Source organism: Gossypium hirsutum, chromosome A05 (genome assembly GCF_007990345.1).
Source record: "Gossypium hirsutum isolate 1008001.06 chromosome A05, Gossypium_hirsutum_v2.1, whole genome shotgun sequence".
Classification (NCBI taxonomy): domain Eukaryota; kingdom Viridiplantae; phylum Streptophyta; class Magnoliopsida; order Malvales; family Malvaceae; genus Gossypium; species Gossypium hirsutum.
Window position 1 is genome coordinate 11,001,580 of NC_053428.1, and position 19,397 is coordinate 11,020,976.

Consider the following 19,397-nt stretch of genomic DNA (forward strand, 5'->3'; position numbering starts at 1 on the left):
CAATCAATCAAACGTGTTTTTATCTTATGTACTATTAGTTGGCGAATTTATTATATTACATACGTAGAGAATTTTTTGGGGGTTGAAACAAAGTCGGCCGCCGGCTTTGAGCCTTTCTTTCCGGTGGTGTTAGGCGGCAGCCGGCAGGTAATCACTTTAAAATTCATAGTAATTTTTAAATATATATATATGCATTTATATATTGTTATGCTCAATAAATTATTCTCCTAAACTTCAGCTTTTGGCTTAGTATATTGAATGCTAATTTAAAAAATTTACTGTGTTTAAATCACGAGATGATAGTGTGAGTTGATAGTAAATTTTTTAACATAATTATATAGAAAATAATTATTTTAATTGAGAAAATGGTCTTACATTTGGTAGCAAGTAGAAGTAATTCATTTTAAGATTTTATTTACGTTTTCAAGTGTAGCATAATGCTAATATTATGCACAATGGGAGCCCACCAATTGTTGACATTTGTTGATCAAACCATCGAAATTTTAGATTTTGTTGTGTTTGTGGACAGTCTGCTATCACTTTCCAGCAGGGTCTTGAAAGCATTTCTCGTTCATAGTTAACAAAACTCAAAACACTTGTGGAGTCTAGCATTTGCCAAAGAAGTAAACATTGTGGACAACTCAGTCTGTGTGCTTTTTCCTTAAACAAAATGTGGAGACTTAAGATTGCCAAAGGGAGTGTTGGAGATAGTGGGGGATGGCTAAGGAGTTTGAACAATCATGAAGGACGTCAAGTCTGGGAATTCTGCCCTGAATCAGGAACCCCGGAAGAGCTTTCTAAGGTGGAAATGGGTCGTCAGAGTTTTCGGGATAACCGTTTCCACAAAAAGCACAGTTCTGATCTTCTCATGAGAATTCAGGTTAATCTGGGTGCTGAAATTGGGATTTGGGGTTTTTGTTAATTAGTTGTTCATGTAATTTGTTTTCCAATTTTGGAAGAATTGCTTCTCTGCTGTTGGGATTTCCATATAGTTCTCTTTAGTCTTTCCATTGCAGGGAAATTTTACTTCTATGATTGATTTCATGATGTGACAAAAAACTTCAAAAAAGGGGAAAAAAAAAAGCTTAAAACTTTTCTCTTCTGCTGTGGTAAACTTCATATCCAGATTATATGGAAACCGTTAAGGAGTGGAGAAAAGATTTCTAGTTTTTGACACGTCGTCTAAACCATTGTTGATTGTTTTAGCCATTTTGCATTTTGAAGGTCATTATAGTTCTTTCTGGATGTAGTTTGCGGAGGAGAAACAATCTGTCACTAATTTACCACAAACCAAACTGGAAGAGTTTGAAGATGTCAAGGAAGAGGCTGTAATGACAACATTGCGCGGTGCCCTCGATTTTTATTCAACAATACAAGCAGATGATGGTCATTGGCCAGGAGATTATGGGGGCCCTATGTTTCTACTTCCTGGTTTGGTAAGGCTTAACAAAGCTATATCTGATTCTGATCTGTGTGTTAATGTGGAAATTACTAATGTCTTTTCTGTGGCTTAATCTACAAATTAAATTGCTGCTTCTCAAAATCTTTTGACATTTTACATTTGTACGTGTAGTGGAAGAACCAATCCTTTATTTTGTCATTATGTCTGTCTTTTTAACTCTGAGATCCCATGATAATTACATTTCAATAGCTTTCTGATCACCTTGACATTATTGCATCTCTCAACAACTAATAATTGGATGATATGTAATTTAATCTTTGTTTATAAACTGCAACAGGTTATTACGTTATATGTTACTGGAGCCTTGAATACTGTCCTATCAAAGGAGCATCAATATGAGATGTGCAGATATCTGTACAATCATCAGGCAAGCAATGTGCACTGTGTGTGTTTTAAGATTTTATGATTTCCACTTGTTGAGTAGATATTACGTTATGCACTAATCATGACATAATTATGTTATTATTGTCTGCTAGCTCTCTGGAATGTTTCTCACATCAGTTGAGCTTGTTCTAAGCAAGCATAGTGCTATCTGGATGAAAGGAAAACCAACCCACTTAAGTCAGCTGCCTTTTACTAACTATTCGCTGTCAGTTGGCATTGTCATTACCATATAAACAAATGAAGAAAATTGCTCTGTTCTGAGAGTAGTTTGTTTTCTTGCAGAATAGAGATGGTGGCTGGGGTCTTCACATTGAAGGTCCAAGCACCATGTTTGGTACTGTGTTAAATTATGTTAGCTTGAGGCTGCTTGGTGAAGGTGCTGAAGGTGTACAAGGGGCAATTGAGAAAGCACGTGAGTGGATTCTAGAACATGGTAGTGCAACTGCAATTACATCATGGGGGAAAATGTGGCTCTCGGTATATAATTAGTCTTCACTATTTGCTTATTTGTTATTTTTAGAAAAGGGATAAAACTTTGAACACAGTGTCAACCTTTTGTTGATATTTGATACTGATAGGTGCTTGGAGCATATGAATGGTCAGGGAATAATCCACTGCCTCCAGAAGTATGGCTATGTCCTTACTTTCTTCCTATTCATCCAGGTTTCTAATTACTTTTTGATGGTTATGTTTTTTAATTCTTCATTCCAAGCCATGTAGAATATAGAATATGTGTGTGTGTGTTTTATAATGCTTGAGTTAATGATAAGTAGAGGAATGAAAACATATCTTTTAGTCACTAGCCTCTTTTCTATTTTTCATTTTAGACAAAGACAACTCATATTGGGGGATCTTGTTTCCTATTTTGTAGCTATTTTTCACTTTGAGGGCTTTTCTTTTGCTATAACTTACTTTTCCACTCTTAGTCCATAGGTTTTTTCATATAAATTAAAAGGATTTTGATGCTTTCGATTTGCTTCTGTTTCACTTTTTCCCTTCTTTAGTTCATTGACCTGGTTCCTTTCAAAAGTTTGTTAGTAAATAGTCTCCCTTTTACAGGTCTTATATCTGTTCCAAAGGTTCTACATTATTCTACTCTAGACAATAATTTTGTATAATTCTGTAGGAAGAATGTGGTGCCATTGTCGAATGGTGTATCTTCCAATGTCGTATTTGTATGGGAAGAAGTTTGTGGGTCCTATCACACCCACAATTCTATCCTTGAGAAAAGAGCTCTACACGGTTCCTTACCATGAAGTCGATTGGAATAAAGCTCGCAACGCATGTGCCAAGGTTGGCTAACCATTTGCCTGTGAAAAACAATGTTTCTTTATATATGTACAGCAAGTTTTGGCAATTAGCCAGTGATACTACTTTTACTTGTTTCCTATAGCTACCCTTGTTATTTCATGTGGTTAGTCTGCTTTTTGGAAATTTTGATGTTTAAATCATCTTAAGCATTCTTTAAATTTATAGTTATTGTATTTAGTTGTTTATTCTCGAAGTTGCTTCTAGCATATCCAAGACACTTGACAATAATGCAGTTTAATTGAAATCATATGTTGCTGAAAGTTCACCAGGCCAGTACAGAGAGTTCAACAGAATTTCCTGGAAATTTTAAATAAATGGTAGAAAATATGATTGCTGGGATCATAGATTTACGTGATGAGTGAAATGGTCATGTTCACTGCTTTCTGTTCAATTTGTAGAATAATCGTTAGAAGTTAATAATCCTTTTCCTCACTTATAAACCATGAACGCATATCAGTAGTGAGACATTTGTAGAAAATTAACAGATCTGTTCCAACTTATATTCCTAGATGTCTCATATTCTTGTTTGTGTTCCAACTTGTCAGGGAAAGGCTAGATTTTGTATTTCCATTTAAATAATCTTCTTGACCTTAATTTGTTTGTCTTTGGCATTGTGCATTGTTAAAGGCTTGTTGTCAGTATTTCATAACTTTCCTTATAATTTTCCAATCCATTAATTTTTGGTTTTCTATAATTCTTTAATATTGTCTCAAGTTCCCATCTGCAGTTTAATCTATTGATTATGTAATCCACACATCATTATCTATCAAACTAAAGAAGTAGAGACTAGATTGTGAAATATTAAAATCAGTGCAACGAGCTCATGATATTGTTATGATGAAAATACTTGCCGTGCATTTTTCTTAGTCATTTAAATGAATAAACTCATAAACAATCTTGTGCTTTTCCATGACAGAAAAAAGAATATTATTTATCTTTTGTAATTAAATTATCTTTGAAAGACTGTATGAGGATACGTATGCAAGCAAACTCTAATTGCACTGGTATTCCATTTTCATTTTTGTCAAAACATGTTTATTTTTCTAGTCAAATGCCTAGATGATGGTTCTTGTCTTTAGATCTCAAGGTTGGAACTTACTTCTTTTTCTTCTTCCAAATATTTTTAGGAAGATCTATACTACCCACATCCTCTGGTTCAGGATATTCTTTGGGCATCTCTCCACTATTTATATGAGCCTATGCTTAAATACTGGCCTTGTAAAAGCTTGAGGGAGAAAGCTTTGCAGACTGTCATGCAGCATATACACTATGAAGATGAGAATACCCGGTATATATGCATAGGGCCTGTGAATAAGGTAAGCCTGGAGAATGATTGCACATGATCTTAGATCTTGATCTAGAAGAGAGCACGTAGTTGTTATTCCGCTTAAGCTATCAATGAAGGGGAGGGAATCTGTAAACGCTCATATCACTTTACTAAGATTAGGTTGATTCTTCAGTATGGCAAAGCTCTGGAGTGATGCTTAGGAGGTCATGAATCTTCTCCATCTCTTCACTCCAAGGAGTTTCTGATTTCCTAGAACTTGTTTTCTGCAGGTCTTGAATATGCTTTGTTGTTGGGTGGAAGATCCATATTCAGAGTCATTCAAACTGCATCTACCTAGAATCTTAGATTATTTGTGGATAGCTGAAGATGGCATGAAGATGCAGGTGCTGAACAATATTGGCTTTTCTGATTCTTAAATTTACATCATTGCACTCATCTAGTTCGTTTCTTGTCTTATTGCAGTTCTAAGAATGGTACTTTCTTGTTTTAATTTATTATATTTTTGAACTATGGTAGGGAAAAGAATATTTTGCTGTGCAAGAAATTGTGCTTGATTCTCATATATCTTAATTTCTTATAATTTCATTTCAGGGTTATAATGGAAGTCAATTATGGGATACTGCTTTTGCTATTCAAGCTATTATTTCTACTAGTCTTGCTGACGAATATGGTTCAGTTTTAAGAAAAGCGCATGGTTTCTTAAAATATTCCCAGGTTTCATTTTTGAAGTCTTTTAATCATTGTTGTATCATTGACCATAATTTCCTCAACTTGATTAGGTTTCTGTGTTTTCAGGTGTTAGAAGATTGCCCTGGGGACCTAAATTTCTGGTATCGTCATATTTCAAAGGGTGCTTGGCCATTCTCAACTGCAGATCATGGATGGCCCATCTCAGACTGCACATCAGAGGGGCTGAAGGTACAAATAATGAAAAACCTCCAAGAGACTCTAAAATATTTTAGATTTGAGTAATAATGATTTCCATGTACAGGCTGCATTATTACTATCAACACTACCAGCAGCAACAGCTGGGGAGCCATTAAATGTGATTCGGCTATATGATGCTGTTAATGTTATCCTTTCCCTACAGGTAAATTGGATGCTACATTGGTTTAGTATTTAAATTCTTCTAAGAAGTTCTGGTGTATTTAGTGAATTAGTAATTGGTCACCACTGGCGTTACAAATGGAGGAAACCTCAAAATGAGGCTGACACAGTGTTAAGTGGTATAATGTTTTGCGATTTTTTACTGATTAGGTATAACAGAAGAGCTTGGTTCGTGTAATTATGCCAAGCCAATCCGATTTGGATATTGTAGCCTTTATTTGTGGTATTTAAATGTTCATTCCAATAGCTGCTACCTAGTGGACCACCTAGTTTGAGCAATAAGGTTTTACCATGATATCAGAAAAGCTTGTAATCACTTTGATATTTGTGGATCTTTTCCCCCCTAGTGGATTAATATTTAGAGATGCTTAAGTTTGATGCCTTGCAAGTTGCACCTCCATAATCTGTCCTTTTCTCATAGAAACTATTTTCTAATGAGACTACATGTCCTTGATAATGTAGTTTATTCCTTTTAGGCTTTTACTATGAACCTTCTCTTCTTCTTTTCTTAGCTTTTTAAGTAACTAATACCAATGAAACCTTTTGTTGCCTTTTTGCTAAAGGAAGATAGGTCCTGAGTTTGGGTTTAGGCATCTTATTCTTTGTTCTTTTCTCATTAAAACTATTATCCAATGAGCTTACCAGTCCCTGCTAATGCGATATATTCCTTTTATTTTGAGCCTTATACTTAGCTCTGAAAAGACTTAAAGAGTCTTAATGGTATTGTAACCTAGTGTTGCATTTTTCACTAAAGGAAGATGGGTCCTAGGTTTTGATTTAGGCACCAGAGTTTGGAAATGTCACCTCCCATTATGCAACATATTTAATGATCTAAAGGGAAAAGAAAAGCCTGAATAGTCTTAGGCAACTATGTCAAGACAAACCTTTGACATAATATGAAAGAAAAGGATAGAACTTGGTTTCAAGCAGATAGACATTACCATAGATAGTTCGTGATAGTAATCTCTATTTATTGCCTGAGATTTATCTGTTTTTTATCTGTTTCTGAAACAAATTGAAATTGAAAATTTTTCAACATGGATGTCATTTATTCACTTATAAATACAATAAAAACCCTATAAAACAATAGTTTTCTGACTAAAAAAATTATTATAAAGAGTTTACTTAATTATAACTAAATGAATAAATTATTCATTTATTGATAAATTTATATAGAAATTTATGTTTTCAATCCTTATACATGTGTATTAATTATTTTTATTTCCTTTTACCAAAATACATGAATGATCTATAAATTCTAAACACTAGATAGAGACAACAATTAATCTTTACTTATGAAACCACTCGCTAAGCATGAAAAGAATTAGTGAATCTCCTGTGTGCAGTGCGAAACTAATTATGAGATTCAATTTGGTTTAGGTAGAAAGAACATACAATTAACTGTAGATGCATTTTTTTAGAAATCTTAAAGGAGAAGTAAAATTAAAGTGAAAATTTTCCTCATAGCATTATATGAACTTTCATGTATTTTATCATATTATGCATTCAGTGAGGTTATTGCTTTAATGCACTAGTTTGAGTCAGGACTTTGAGATTCTATTAATTAATAAAAATTATTAGTTTACCAAATATTCATTTGTCAAGATTTTATTATAGTACACACTAGTGAATTGCCAGCATTACCTTGATCAACTTACTTTGTGTCAGTTTAATGGGACATATCTGAAATCTGGTTATACAAAAGTTCTCTTAAATTTGACTAGATTTTGGATCACTGCAGAATGCGGATGGTGGTTTTGCAACGTATGAATTGACAAGATCCTATCAGTGGTTGGAGGTAACTACTTGACATGTACATGGCTTTGTCAATTTTCCCTCTTTACATCAAGCAAACGCAAAAGCCATAAACACACAAACAAATAAAGATACAATATATGAACAGGCATACACATTATCAACTGAAAGTGGAAAAGGTAAATCAGAAAATAAAATGTGGTTTTAACCAAAAAATAATAGCCAAAGCTACTAAAGAATAAAAAGTGAAATAAAATTGTAAACAATGCAGCAGTAAAAACAATGATGTTAGTCTATCTGGGAATAAAAATTGTAAATCCTATGCCTGTTTCTGAGCTTTTTCCGTTGCTCATCTTTTCTTGTTCCATTATATGGTCCCAAGTAAAAGCTGAAGATGGAAAATCATTGACATTTAAAGTTTTATACTAAGTGTATGGGAGGATACCGAATATTTCGTATGAACAGAGATTATGGTAACTGTGCAACCTTTCTGATTTACCATGATTTGGAAGAAGAAAAGAAAACAGGATACTGCTCTTCATAAATTTTTTCTAGAATGAAATTAATTGACAACTAAAAACTTACATCAGGAGTACAAAAAAATATGAAGTATTTTACTGTTGCTCACAGCTATTAAGCTATAAATCACAAAGTATTATAGCTGATTTACCATAAGTTTACAAACAAGAGAGAACAAGAAAGTACCCTATATAATTTATTGAACTGGATGGAGAAAGACTGATTCTTGAAATGAAAGATGGAGTTAACATAGCTCTAATATACTGTATCTAAGGTTTAGTGCTTGCTTTATTATTATTAGTTGTTATGAAAACAATTTAACCTTCATAATTGTCGTATGCATCTTGTAAGGTGGCCAGTATAATTGCAGTATTTCATTTTTCTCCTATTTTCAGTTAATCAACCCTGCTGAAACTTTTGGTGACATAGTTATCGATTACCCGTAAGGTCCCAGCATACTTCATTTTCTTCTCAAGACATTTTTCTTTAACTGAATTACATTCTGATTTGATGTTTATGGACTGGCAACATAGATATGTTGAATGTACCTCGGCAGCCATTCAGGCACTGGCCTCATTCAAGAAATTATATCCTGAGTATAGGACAGAAGAAATTCAAAATTGTATTGGTAGAGCTGTGGAGTTTATAGAAAAGATGCAAGCAGAAGATGGCTCTTGGTTCGTTTATATAGTATTCTGTGATCTATAATTCTTCATAATTACTTTTATGTACATATTCTGCTACTTTTATCACTTCTTCAACATGGCTGACTCTGTAGCTTTTGCTGAAGAACTTGCATTTTGCTGTCATTCTTAAATTACTTGTACTAAGTAATGGAGATTTTGATAGGTATGGATCCTGGGGCATCTGCTTCAGTTACGCTGGATGGTTTGGAATAAAGGGGCTATCAGCTGCTGGTAGAACATACAAGAACAGTTCTCACATTCGTAAAGCATGTAATTTTTTCTTGTCCAAAGAGCTTGCAACAGGTGGTTGGGGAGAGAGCTACTTATCATGCCAGAACAAGGTTTTGATCCATCATTTTTGGAATTTCCTTGCGTGTTCTTTGATAGGCCTGTCTGACTTTGTGGAATCTCACTTCGAATTTACTAATTATGCTCTAAATATATGGTAGTTCTAGTTCATTTGGCTCAGCTTCAAGAGAAAAAAGAACAGAAAATAATAGTCCAATTGGATTGAACCTCAAACCAATTAAGCTAAATTTATTTGAAAAACACATTGAACAGGTCAAAGATTCGATTGGGTCATTTTATTTGTAGGTTCTGCATATCCAGTTACTATTCTAGACATAAGGGGGATTCAGAAGGGTGTATGGTTAAAAGTTGAACTGGAATGAATCTACCTTTTCACAAAAAATTTGAGACGAGCTATAACTTCTAGTGTCTAGTTGTGTAAAGTGTCAATGATCTTTGTAAAGTTATTTTCTTCAATTTTCTCAAATTCCAATTCATCTGAATTGCTTGGTAAGGACTGCATGTTCGATAACATTCCTGTAAGTTACTAATGAGACTATTGGTAGGGACTACATGCTAAATAAGAAAAAAAGTGTCTGAACAATGAGAAGAAGTTTTCTTTTAGTTATATTGAGCTAGTAATAGTTTTGATTTGTATAGTTTTTCAACATTTCTTTTCTTGAAGAGTGTTTATTAAATGTAGAATTCTAAGGGCTGTCTTGAAGTTGTTGATGATTTGATGGCTTGTTTTGAGTTACCTTTTGTTGGCACTTACCTCTTTCCTTAAATGGAAGTATCTGATTGAGAGCCATCAATGTTAGAAATTCAGATTCCTAGTACAGTGCATTAGACAAGACTATTGCACTAATTATCGGGATGATTCATGTTTCTACTTTCCTTGCGTGTAGCATTAAACTTCTTGTTTGTTTCACTAGGTTTATACAAATCTTGAGGGTAACCGGCCGCATATTGTTAATACCAGTTGGACCATGTTGGCCCTTATAGAAGCTGGGCAGGTATGTGTAACTTCTTATTGGTTAATGTTCTACAAAATTCAGGATGTATGATAACATTGTATGGCACTATTTTTGTGTGTTAAACGTGCTGATTCACTGTACATACTTTTAAGCGTTAACGAATGTTTCAGCTTACATGTCATTGACCTCACCTTTTTTTTTTTTTACTCTGTGGTAACTATGAACTCTTCCGCAACAAAAGGCTGAGAGAGATCCAACACCTTTGCACCGCGCTGCAAGGATATTAATTAACTCTCAAATGGAGGATGGAGATTTTCCTCAAGAGGTAAATACATTAGGTTTTATGTGTTTTTGTTAAAGATCAGTGAAGAAAACTGTGCCTGGACCAAATAATATAAATCATGCTTGTCTAAGAAAATTAGAAGTAATTATGTTTCTTCAGCGCATAATTTCCAAATATTAAATGCCTGTCATGGTTTAGTTGTCTGCAAGTACAAAATAATCGGGTAAGACTGAACAAGAACTTCTGCCTTTTTAATGGAATTACAAAGAGAGAGTTATAACTAATGCATCACGTTGTTGATTGGTTTTACCATTTCCCGGCCACAGGAGATCATGGGAGTGTTCAATAAGAACTGTATGATCAGCTATTCAGCGTATCGGAACATTTTCCCGATATGGGCCCTCGGAGAATATCATTGCCGGGTGTTGCAGGCCCCCTGAGATTATCCCGCTTTCATAATATGGTCAGATGACCTTTTTATCATTCACAACATTTTATTTTTGTTAAAAAAGAAATGCTATTTGTCATCAATGAAATATGAAGGCTCTTTGTGGGGGCAATGTAGGGTTTCGATTCGAGAACTAGTGTCATTACATTATGCTAAAAGATTTTCAAGGGTTTTACTTTTTGATTTAATTTTCTGAACAATATCTCCTTGTAAAATTACCCACGATGTGGTTCGATTATAGTGGGTTACATCTATGATCAAATATCCCAAAGGTAACATATTGACATCTCAATGGTGTATTCATTTGTTTCTACATGATTGTTTAACGTAATTAACACTACTTTGATGTAATTTTCGTTAATCCAATCATTCAAATTCATGGCATAATATTTTTTAATAATGTTTTTAAAAACTTTCATTAATATTTTAATTAAAATAGTTAACAATATTAAATATATAAATTAATTAAAGAAATTTTAAAAGTAAAAAAGTGTCGAAAATTGAAATATATAAATTCAATTTAGATAACTGTAAACTTTTTGACTTGTAAATCAAATAATTCTTCGATGTATGTTCCACCACAAAATTTACAAAGAATGCTGACGTGATTAGTTAATCAACTAATTCATTTAGAAAATTTGCGTAAGTGTAATGACTCGAAATTCATGGGTACCGAAAAAGTGAGTTATAGGACCCTCATCTTTGTAAACCAAGTTATAAATGATTATTAGAAGAAATTATGAGTTTAGTTGAGTGCTTAATTAGGATTTAATTAGGTGAATTTAGTCTAATTAAGAATAATTTAAAAAAAGGACTAAATAGAATAAGGTGTAAAAGTTTAATTATAAAGTAAAAGAAAATAAGAGGGACTAAATAGGAAAATAAGCCAATGGCTTAAGATGAAGCGGAAATACATGGAAAAATCTTAGATTTTTCTTGATTTATATTATAAAAATATTATTTAATCAAAACATTATAGATTATATTAATTAAAGTTAAGATATTATATTATAGGAAATAAATAAAATGAATAAATAAAATATACATGTGTAATAATCATATTTGTGCAATTGTAAATTAAATATTTAATTACTTTTTATTTAAGTAAAAAGATATTTATTATTTATTATAAGTTAAAAGATATTTATTAATTAAATAACTATATTATAAGATTTTTGTATGATAAATAAATTAAAAATTTATCAAATGGATGGTGATGATATTGTACAAATGTATAAAAATATATCTGTACAATTGTAATATTTATACTTGTTATTAAATAGATATTTATTATTATTATTATTATTAAATTATAATTTATATTAATTATATTATGATATTTTTATAGGATGAATAAATAAAAATATGACAAATGTATGATGATGGAATAGTACATGTGTAAAATATGTATTTAAACACTTGTATTATAATGATATATTTTCTTAAATTTTAAGTAATGATATTTGTATATTATATATTAAATTATTATATTAATGAAAATCTACATTAGCTAAATGTTAAAAGAATATAAAGTAAATAATAAAAGAAACAAACCAAAAGAATAAAGAAGGAAAGCAGAGAACATTTCGAAAGTAGCTGAAAGAAAGAAAGAAAAATAAAAGGAAAAATTGGGTTTTAAAGCTTGAAGTTTAAATAGGTAAGTCAATTAAGTCTTTTTCTCTTAATTTTGATGTTTTAGAAGCTTTAGAACAAAGTTTTGTTGAAATTAAGTTGAGGTTTTGAAAGTTTTTAGATTTTTGAACATAGTTCATGTTGAACAAAATAATGAATTAGGGATTTAATTAAATGAATTTTAAGTTAGAATTGATTAAAGGATTAAATTGTAAATTAGGCTATAAGTTTTCAGTTGTAGGGATTAAATTGAAAGAATTTTTAAATTAGGGTTTTATTATGAACTTTAGATAGTTAAGTAGAATATGGAAGGAAATTGAATAGAAATAAAGTATGAATTGAGTTAGAAAAGTAAATGAGTTAATTAGGATTAAATTGGAATTAGGGTATAAATTGGAGAGAAATTCAGTTATTATTATTAACTAGTTCTGTAATTAATAGTGTAAATTATTATTATTTTCGTAGCTAGCAAAGAACCGTAGGCATTGGCACAAAAAGAAAAGGAGAAAGTTATCGAAGAGTAATCGCGAAATTCGAATTTGTATTACTATAATTCAAGTTATTCATTATTTAATGTTTATTTTGATATTCATATTTAATAAGTGAATATGAGGTAAGTGTTAATATTGAGATGAATGAAAGTTGATATTGAATTAATAGTATATTTGAATTGAATTTGAATGATTTGCGATCAAAATTGAAGGTGAAAGTGAAATTGAGATTGAAATTGAAAGTGATAGGAATTGTGAATTGAAAATCCCTATTAATTAGTTGGGCTAAGTCGGATATAGTTGGCATGCCATAGGATTGGAAGTGTTGAGGGATACTTCGACCTCCAGTCGATGAGACACTGGGTGTCACTATTTTACTTCGGATAGATTCGATGAGGTACTAGGTACCACTTTACTTTGGCTAGGCCGATGAGACACTAGGTGTCACTTTATTGCTTCGAACTATCCGATAAGGCACTGGGTGTCATTCTGGTGTATTGGTTGGATCCGTGTATCCGTCAAGGTTTGAATTTTGTTAATAGGGATAAACGATGTGAAAAAGAAAAATTGAATAGAAATGAAAAATTGATACATATAAGTGATATGTGATGAAATTGAGAAATGAGAATGAAATGGATAAATCAAAGGTTTCAAAGGTTATTAGTACCTAATTGTTTATGATATTTGATTGTTTTTTGGTTAAATTGAATTGTTATTGATATGGAATGAAAGTAGTGTATAAATTAAAGCAATATGTGTTCATGTATTATATGATTGATTATGTGAAAATTTATTTGGTTATTTATAATTTGAATTATAGTAATACCACTGAGTATAAAATACTCAGCGTGCGGTTGTTTCCGTGCGCAGATCAATAGGTGTTTAGAGTCTCAGTTTAGCATTCAGGCGATCTCGACTCCAGCGCAAAATTCGGTGATGTATTCTTCTTTTAGCAAAAGTGGCATGTACATAGATGTTAATTTGGTCACTTTAAAATGCTATATAATTTTTGTTGTAAAGAATGGTATTTGATATTTTGGTGTTTAAACTAATGGAATGGTATGAAAATTTACATGATATGCATGGTATAATTGGTGCTAAATGTAGAATGGATGAATGAAATTCTAATTTAATTTTTAATGGTAACATAAATGTTCATAGAGTAAATTATCAAATTATTGTTATAGGTATGATTTTAATACGATTAAACATGAAATTGTGTTGGTTGGAATACTGGAATTGGTTTGGTTGTGATTTGTGATTTGAAATTACAGAAAATGTTAGATATTTATAAAAGGGTTATATTGAGTTTTTTTTTTAAAAAAAAGAGTCAATTAGCGAAAGTTTTATATGAATTTATGATTATATTATAATATGTTCGATAATTATTTGAATATTAATCGTAAATTGTCTGATTATCTGGTAATACCTCGTAACCCTGTTCCGGCGACGATTTAAGGTTAGGGGTGTTACAGTAAGCTTAGAGTTAATTTACTTGAGTGAAATAATATTGAAATATTCTATTATAAATACCTGAAAAATTAATTATGCTCCTCATAAATTTGGAATTTAATTTTATATTTTTATTTTTCAGAATTTATATACTTTCTAGATTTTAAATTTCAAGTGCAATTGTTATTTTGTTAACACTTTAAAATTATTTTGTTAAATTTAAATTTATTACAATGTTATTTTCTAATTATATTGCTACTAATTAATTTTATTTTATTTCAAAATTTCATATCAACAATTAACAATTTGACGATTAAATCTAAATTTTAAAATATGAAAAGAAGAAAATTAAATTCTTAAAAATAAAAATTATGCGGACTAAACTCAAATTTGTGAAGAATTCAATATGCATGTTTTATCCCAATATATATATATCAAAATTTGAGATATTATATCAAGATGTAAGAAATTTATTATAATTTAGGAAGTACCAGTATCACAATGAATATAGTATGGAGGAAGTTTATCCTTAATTAAGATTTAAAGATGAAGAAAGAAGAGAGATACAACAAGGGAAGGAATAGCAGTGAAATGGTTTGCTCTGCTTGTTTGAGAGAGCTAAGACTGATTTCTTAATTATTGAAATTGGTGAAGAGAAAATAAGTTGCATGTTGGGATTAATGGGGAAGGAGGCGAACAGGGAGTCCTTTAGCAGGCATGGGGAGTGGATCCACTATTATCATCTCATCAGGTATCAGCTTTTCCCAGTTAAACCTTTTGATTACATTGTGCATGAAAACCAGTATCTCCAGACGAGCGTACTCTTTCCCAGGACACATCCTTGGCCCTCCTCCGAAGGGGACAAATGTGTAAGGAGCTGGTCCACTGCCTTCGAATCTTGCAGGCTCGAACTTCTCTGGCTCAGGGAAGCACTCGGGGTTTTTGTGGGTTGAATTCACATTCCAATGCAACTGTTCCAGTTTCAGTAAATCACTTTAGTTGCTGATCATGGAGTTTTATACATAGAGAGAGAGTGTGTTAAGATTTCACAAGAGAAAAAAAGAAGGAACCTTCCAGCCCTTGGGAATGGAGAAACCAGCGAAGGTGAAGTCGGTGATGGCCTCTCTGAAAGCACCCTGAAGCGGAGGCGCAAGTCTCATCACTTCGCAGGCTACGTTCCATGAATATTTCATCTTTTGTATGTCTTCCCAGTTTAGCGTCTCCCCTTCTTTCTTTGATCTTGATATCTCCATTTGTTCTGCCACACGTACCCTTTGTCACACTTTTTTGCTCTCTTGCCCTAATCTAAAACTCCTACTTCATATGTTTTTTCCATACTTACCAAGTTAATCCCTTATCTATCTATTGTTTCTTGAGTTAATGTTGTGATAATAAACATTGTTTTTCTATTTATATAAAAAACAATACCCTACATTTCATGCAATTTCAACATTAATTTTACAATTTCATTCACACCATTAATAAATAATAACATGACATATCTTCATTAAATTAAACATAAAATATGGAAGACTTGTAAATAAATATATAAACATATTGAACCTAAATATAATAAATAAAATAATAATCCTCAAATTTAGAATTATAGGTTTAAGGGTTTAGAGTATAAGATTTTAATATTTATTTATGTTTAAATAAAATTATTAATATTTATTTATAAATTCTCCACTATTTTTTATTTTACTTAATTAATGATAAAATGTCATGTTATTCATTATAAATTTACAATGCTTGGAATTTTGATATTTTAAAACAACTTACATGGCTGCATAAACTAAGCTAAACTTTGGATTTTATTCTCAGTTTTATTGACATGGTTGGGTAACTAGAGTAGTCTGCCATTTTTTTTATACCGATTAAACCAATGAAAACGAAATGCTTTAACTTGGCTATTTCGTTGCTATATGGATTACAATTAATTTTTCTATGCTGATATGATAATTTTCCAAAATTGTTTTATGTGACTAAAAATCAATGGACACGAAAGGAATGGAAGGGAAAAAATCGAAGAAACAAACAAGTAATTTGTTTTTCCACGACACTTAACCAAAATGTTAATTTCTTTCTTGCATGAGGAAAAAGAACAAGATTAATAAAGGGTTTAGAAAATCACACCTTTGTAAACCTCGCTGTAGATATTAGGAAGCTCAGCAAGATACTTGACAATGAAAGTAATGGTAGCACTGGCAGTATCGTGACCGCCAATCAGCAAACCCAGGATCCTATCAGCAATGTTCAATTCATTCAAGAACTGCCCCTTCTCATCGGTTGCAAGCAACATGTGGGACAATATATCTTGGTTTGGGGTTGCTTTATTTTCTGCGAGATCCATCTTTCTTTGCTTGATGATCGCCATCAACTCCTTCCTGATGGTTTCAGCAGCATTGATAGCTCGCCGGAAAGGTGTTCCCGGTAAGTCAATGGGGACGGCAATGATTCCGGCGGCTAAAGCATTGAAAGGGTCGGCAAATTTAGATACATGGACGGGGTCCTCTATGCTTAGAAACACTTTGCAAGCCACCCAAAAGGTGTATCTTTTGGCAAGTGGGAACACTGTTATTTCTTGCTTGCCTTCCCAACTGGCTTCGAAGTGTCTTTGGGCAATCATATCCATCATCCCTATGTATCTTTGCAAGGCTTCTGGTTTTAGGAAATTAGGCAGCATTTTCCTCATCTTGATCGACTCTTCTTTCGAACTCGTTTGCGTTGAAGAAGGGAAAATCTTGTTCACGGAATCCGGCCACCACGAAGTGACGAGCTTGTTTTCGTTGGAGAACAAGAATTTGTTACCGACAGCCCCGCAAACAACGGCCATGGGTTCTCCGAATATCGAAGTTTTGAAGACTTGCGAAGAGTATTTGGCCATTCTATCTTTTAAGAACTTCTCGGGGTGACCCCTTCGACCTGTTAAGAGGTACTCGATGCTTTCACCGATGTACGGCAATCCCATCCTGCCGGGCGGAAGGTTAGGGTTCGAGGCATAATTAGATTTTTTGTAGAATATAAGGAATGCAAGAGACAGTAGTGGGAAGAAGGTTGCAAAGAAAAGTAGGATGGGATCCATGTTTGTTTGTTGACGATCAAATTTGGTTTTGTTTTCTTTTAGATATTTGCATATGGAAATGATCTAGCAAGAGTATACATATATATGGGCAAGCCTATGTGCAGATTCTTCACTAAACAGCATATGATAGGATCTTTTAGTCTCACTAAAAAATACAATTCATGAAAGCTTCACCTGGAACAAATTATAAGCTTTATTCTTTTTTATGTTGCTTTCCTTCTGTTGCCGAAATGAACTTCACTGTTGGATCCATGCAACTGCTATAACTAATTTATGGAACAGACACAGAACGGAATAAATTGAGGATTTTTATATTTATTTAAATAATTTAGTTGAAGTGTCGTCCTTTGTTTTTTTAGTAAACTGCACCTCTAAATTATTAGTAAATCTATATTTTAATCATCTAATTTTAAAAAATTATAAAATGATTATTGAATTATTCAAAAATTAATCTTGATCAATATTTGTCTTGATATATTTAAATTTGGATACTCATTTCTCAAAAATTCATCCCCGATGTAATTTTTTTAATAAGTTTATATGTTTTTAATTATATATATATAAAATATCAAGATATTATTATTGTTTTGAAATTAAAAATATATAAAAATTTAAAATATAAAAATTAATAAAAAATATAAAAAGGTTTTTTAATGAATCTAAACAGATTGTTTCAAATTCAAATGCATCTTAACAGCAATTACTCCAAATTCATTGTTTATGCACTTTTAGTTCTTTTATATATTTATATATTCTTTTATAAATTTATAATTTTTTTGTTTTTTTTATATATGTATGTATTTTTATAAACTTATAAAATAAATTCTTTTATTTATATATTATATGTTGTAAAATTTTATATATTTTTCATAATATTATAGCTTTTTATATATTTTTAATTGTATTTATTATAAAATTATATTGTATGTTTTTGTAAATAATAATAACAAAAAAATTTTGATTTTGTATTAAAATTAAAAATATATAAATTACTAAAAATACATCTTCATTCCTTATGTGAAAAAATTATACTTTTTTTATTAATTTATATATTTTTAAAGATTTTTTAATTTATGTTTGTCGCATGTCATATTGAGGGGTTATTACATATCACCATTGGATTGATCATCAGTGTTGCTAATGTTGTTAATGTGGAAGTAACAATTTGAATAATGTAATACAAATTCAAATACCAACTAGACCCAAAAAATTCAAATATAAACTAAATAGTTTTAGGAAAATTTTAGAGATAATCAACATATTAACTCTTAAATTTTATATCTAACTTTTCAAAAATTTTACTGTATCATAGATATGTGTTAGAATTTCATGTACTAATAAATAAATGCTGAATAATCAACCTTTAAAATCAAAGGTGAAGTAGGTTGAATCATTAATTATTTTTTATAGGTTATATTCTATCATTAGTGTGCCCAAAAGCATAAACTAACAATTTTCAACTAAAAATTTAAATTCTATCACTATCAAGATTTGCTTACAGTTGTAATTAAAATTTCCGTTTCACATTTAAATAATATAAATTCAAATTTTGTTATTCTCTTCTCTAATAATAATAATTTATAATAAATAGTTATTCATCAATCTTTAAAAATAATGTCAAATTATATATTTTCTATATATAATTACATATATTTTCATCCAATTTATGATTTGTAAAATCTAAAATTTAAATTTGATAATGTGAAGTTATACTTTTCTCACTTACAAACACATATGTTTCAATTTTTACAAATATTGTACTTATTTAATTAATTACTCATAACTATGATCTGATTTAGCATTAAATATTTTCTCTCTTTTGATGGGATATGTTATATAATATAATAAAGGATTGGAGCTTCAAAATCAACCTCTTGGGGAGGCTTAAAATCTTCAATGTACAGAATAATAAAAAATAGCTGTGACCTTTAAAATCAGACCTCAAACTAACATTACAAATTTTGTTGATGAGATATATGTTGTAGCATTCTTATAGCAAGATATTGTTTGTAATAACTACTGTCTCCTTCCTCAACTTTAAATTCTGATATTCAATTCAAATCATAAATAATCTAACTTAAAACCTTCACCATCTTTTTTTATTGTATATGTTCTAACATTATTACCAAAAAAGGGAAAAGAATGTATCAACTAACATTTCTACCTTTTTTTTTTATTTTGTTAATAAATTTATAATCTGATAAATAAAATAATAAACAAATTAGAATA

At 31.0% G+C, this 19,397-nt stretch overlaps 2 protein-coding genes across 3 annotated transcripts; one reads left to right on the top strand and one right to left on the bottom strand.

Annotated features, from left to right (window-relative positions):
• The first annotated feature begins 62 nt into the window (after window positions 1-62).
• Window positions 63-10,800, top strand: LOC107958480 (cycloartenol synthase). 2 transcript variants are annotated; one of them, XM_016894264.2, is made up of 19 exons: window positions 63-147; window positions 530-880; window positions 1,251-1,436; window positions 1,740-1,829; window positions 2,129-2,323; window positions 2,425-2,509; window positions 2,973-3,139; window positions 4,285-4,473; window positions 4,715-4,828; window positions 5,037-5,159; window positions 5,241-5,363; window positions 5,437-5,535; window positions 7,294-7,350; window positions 8,222-8,268; window positions 8,360-8,503; window positions 8,676-8,853; window positions 9,736-9,816; window positions 10,019-10,102; window positions 10,387-10,800. In XM_016894264.2, the coding sequence occupies exons 2-19, from the start codon at window positions 671-673 to the stop codon at window positions 10,498-10,500; spliced, it is 2,286 nt and encodes a 761-aa protein (XP_016749753.2). In that variant the 5' UTR covers window positions 63-147; window positions 530-670; the 3' UTR covers window positions 10,501-10,800. The 2 variants fall into 2 exon arrangements, with proteins under 2 accessions (XP_016749753.2, XP_040969274.1); XM_041113340.1 differs by lacking the exons at window positions 63-147; window positions 530-880; window positions 1,251-1,436; window positions 1,740-1,829 and adding an exon at window positions 1,959-2,051.
• Window positions 10,801-14,557: 3,757 nt separating this feature from the next.
• LOC107961323 (beta-amyrin 28-monooxygenase) lies at window positions 14,558-17,355 on the bottom strand. The gene is made up of 3 exons (XM_016897486.2): window positions 16,220-17,355; window positions 15,154-15,341; window positions 14,558-15,054 (listed from the first exon to the last, which is right to left on the bottom strand). The coding sequence occupies exons 1-3, from the start codon at window positions 17,166-17,168 to the stop codon at window positions 14,761-14,763; spliced, it is 1,431 nt and encodes a 476-aa protein (XP_016752975.1). The 5' UTR covers window positions 17,169-17,355; the 3' UTR covers window positions 14,558-14,760.
• Window positions 17,356-19,397: the final 2,042 nt, after the last annotated feature.

Excerpts from the sequence above, each read along its gene's own strand:
- LOC107958480 (XM_016894264.2), top strand. The coding sequence starts at position 671 with ATGTGGAGACTTAAGATTGCCAAAGGGAGTGTTGGAGATAGTGGGGGA. Across the intron at positions 1,437-1,739 it reads TGTTTCTACTTCCTGGTTTG|GTTATTACGTTATATGTTAC; the intron begins GTAAGGCTTAAC and ends AAACTGCAACAG. Across the intron at positions 8,504-8,675 it reads CAAGCAGAAGATGGCTCTTG|GTATGGATCCTGGGGCATCT; the intron begins GTTCGTTTATAT and ends AGATTTTGATAG.
- LOC107961323 (XM_016897486.2), bottom strand. The coding sequence starts at position 17,168 with ATGGATCCCATCCTACTTTTCTTTGCAACCTTCTTCCCACTACTGTCT. Across the intron at positions 15,342-16,219 it reads CTACAGCGAGGTTTACAAAG|AACAAATGGAGATATCAAGA; the intron begins GTGTGATTTTCT and ends TACGTGTGGCAG. Across the intron at positions 15,055-15,153 it reads CCATTCCCAAGGGCTGGAAG|TTGCATTGGAATGTGAATTC; the intron begins GTTCCTTCTTTT and ends AAACTGGAACAG.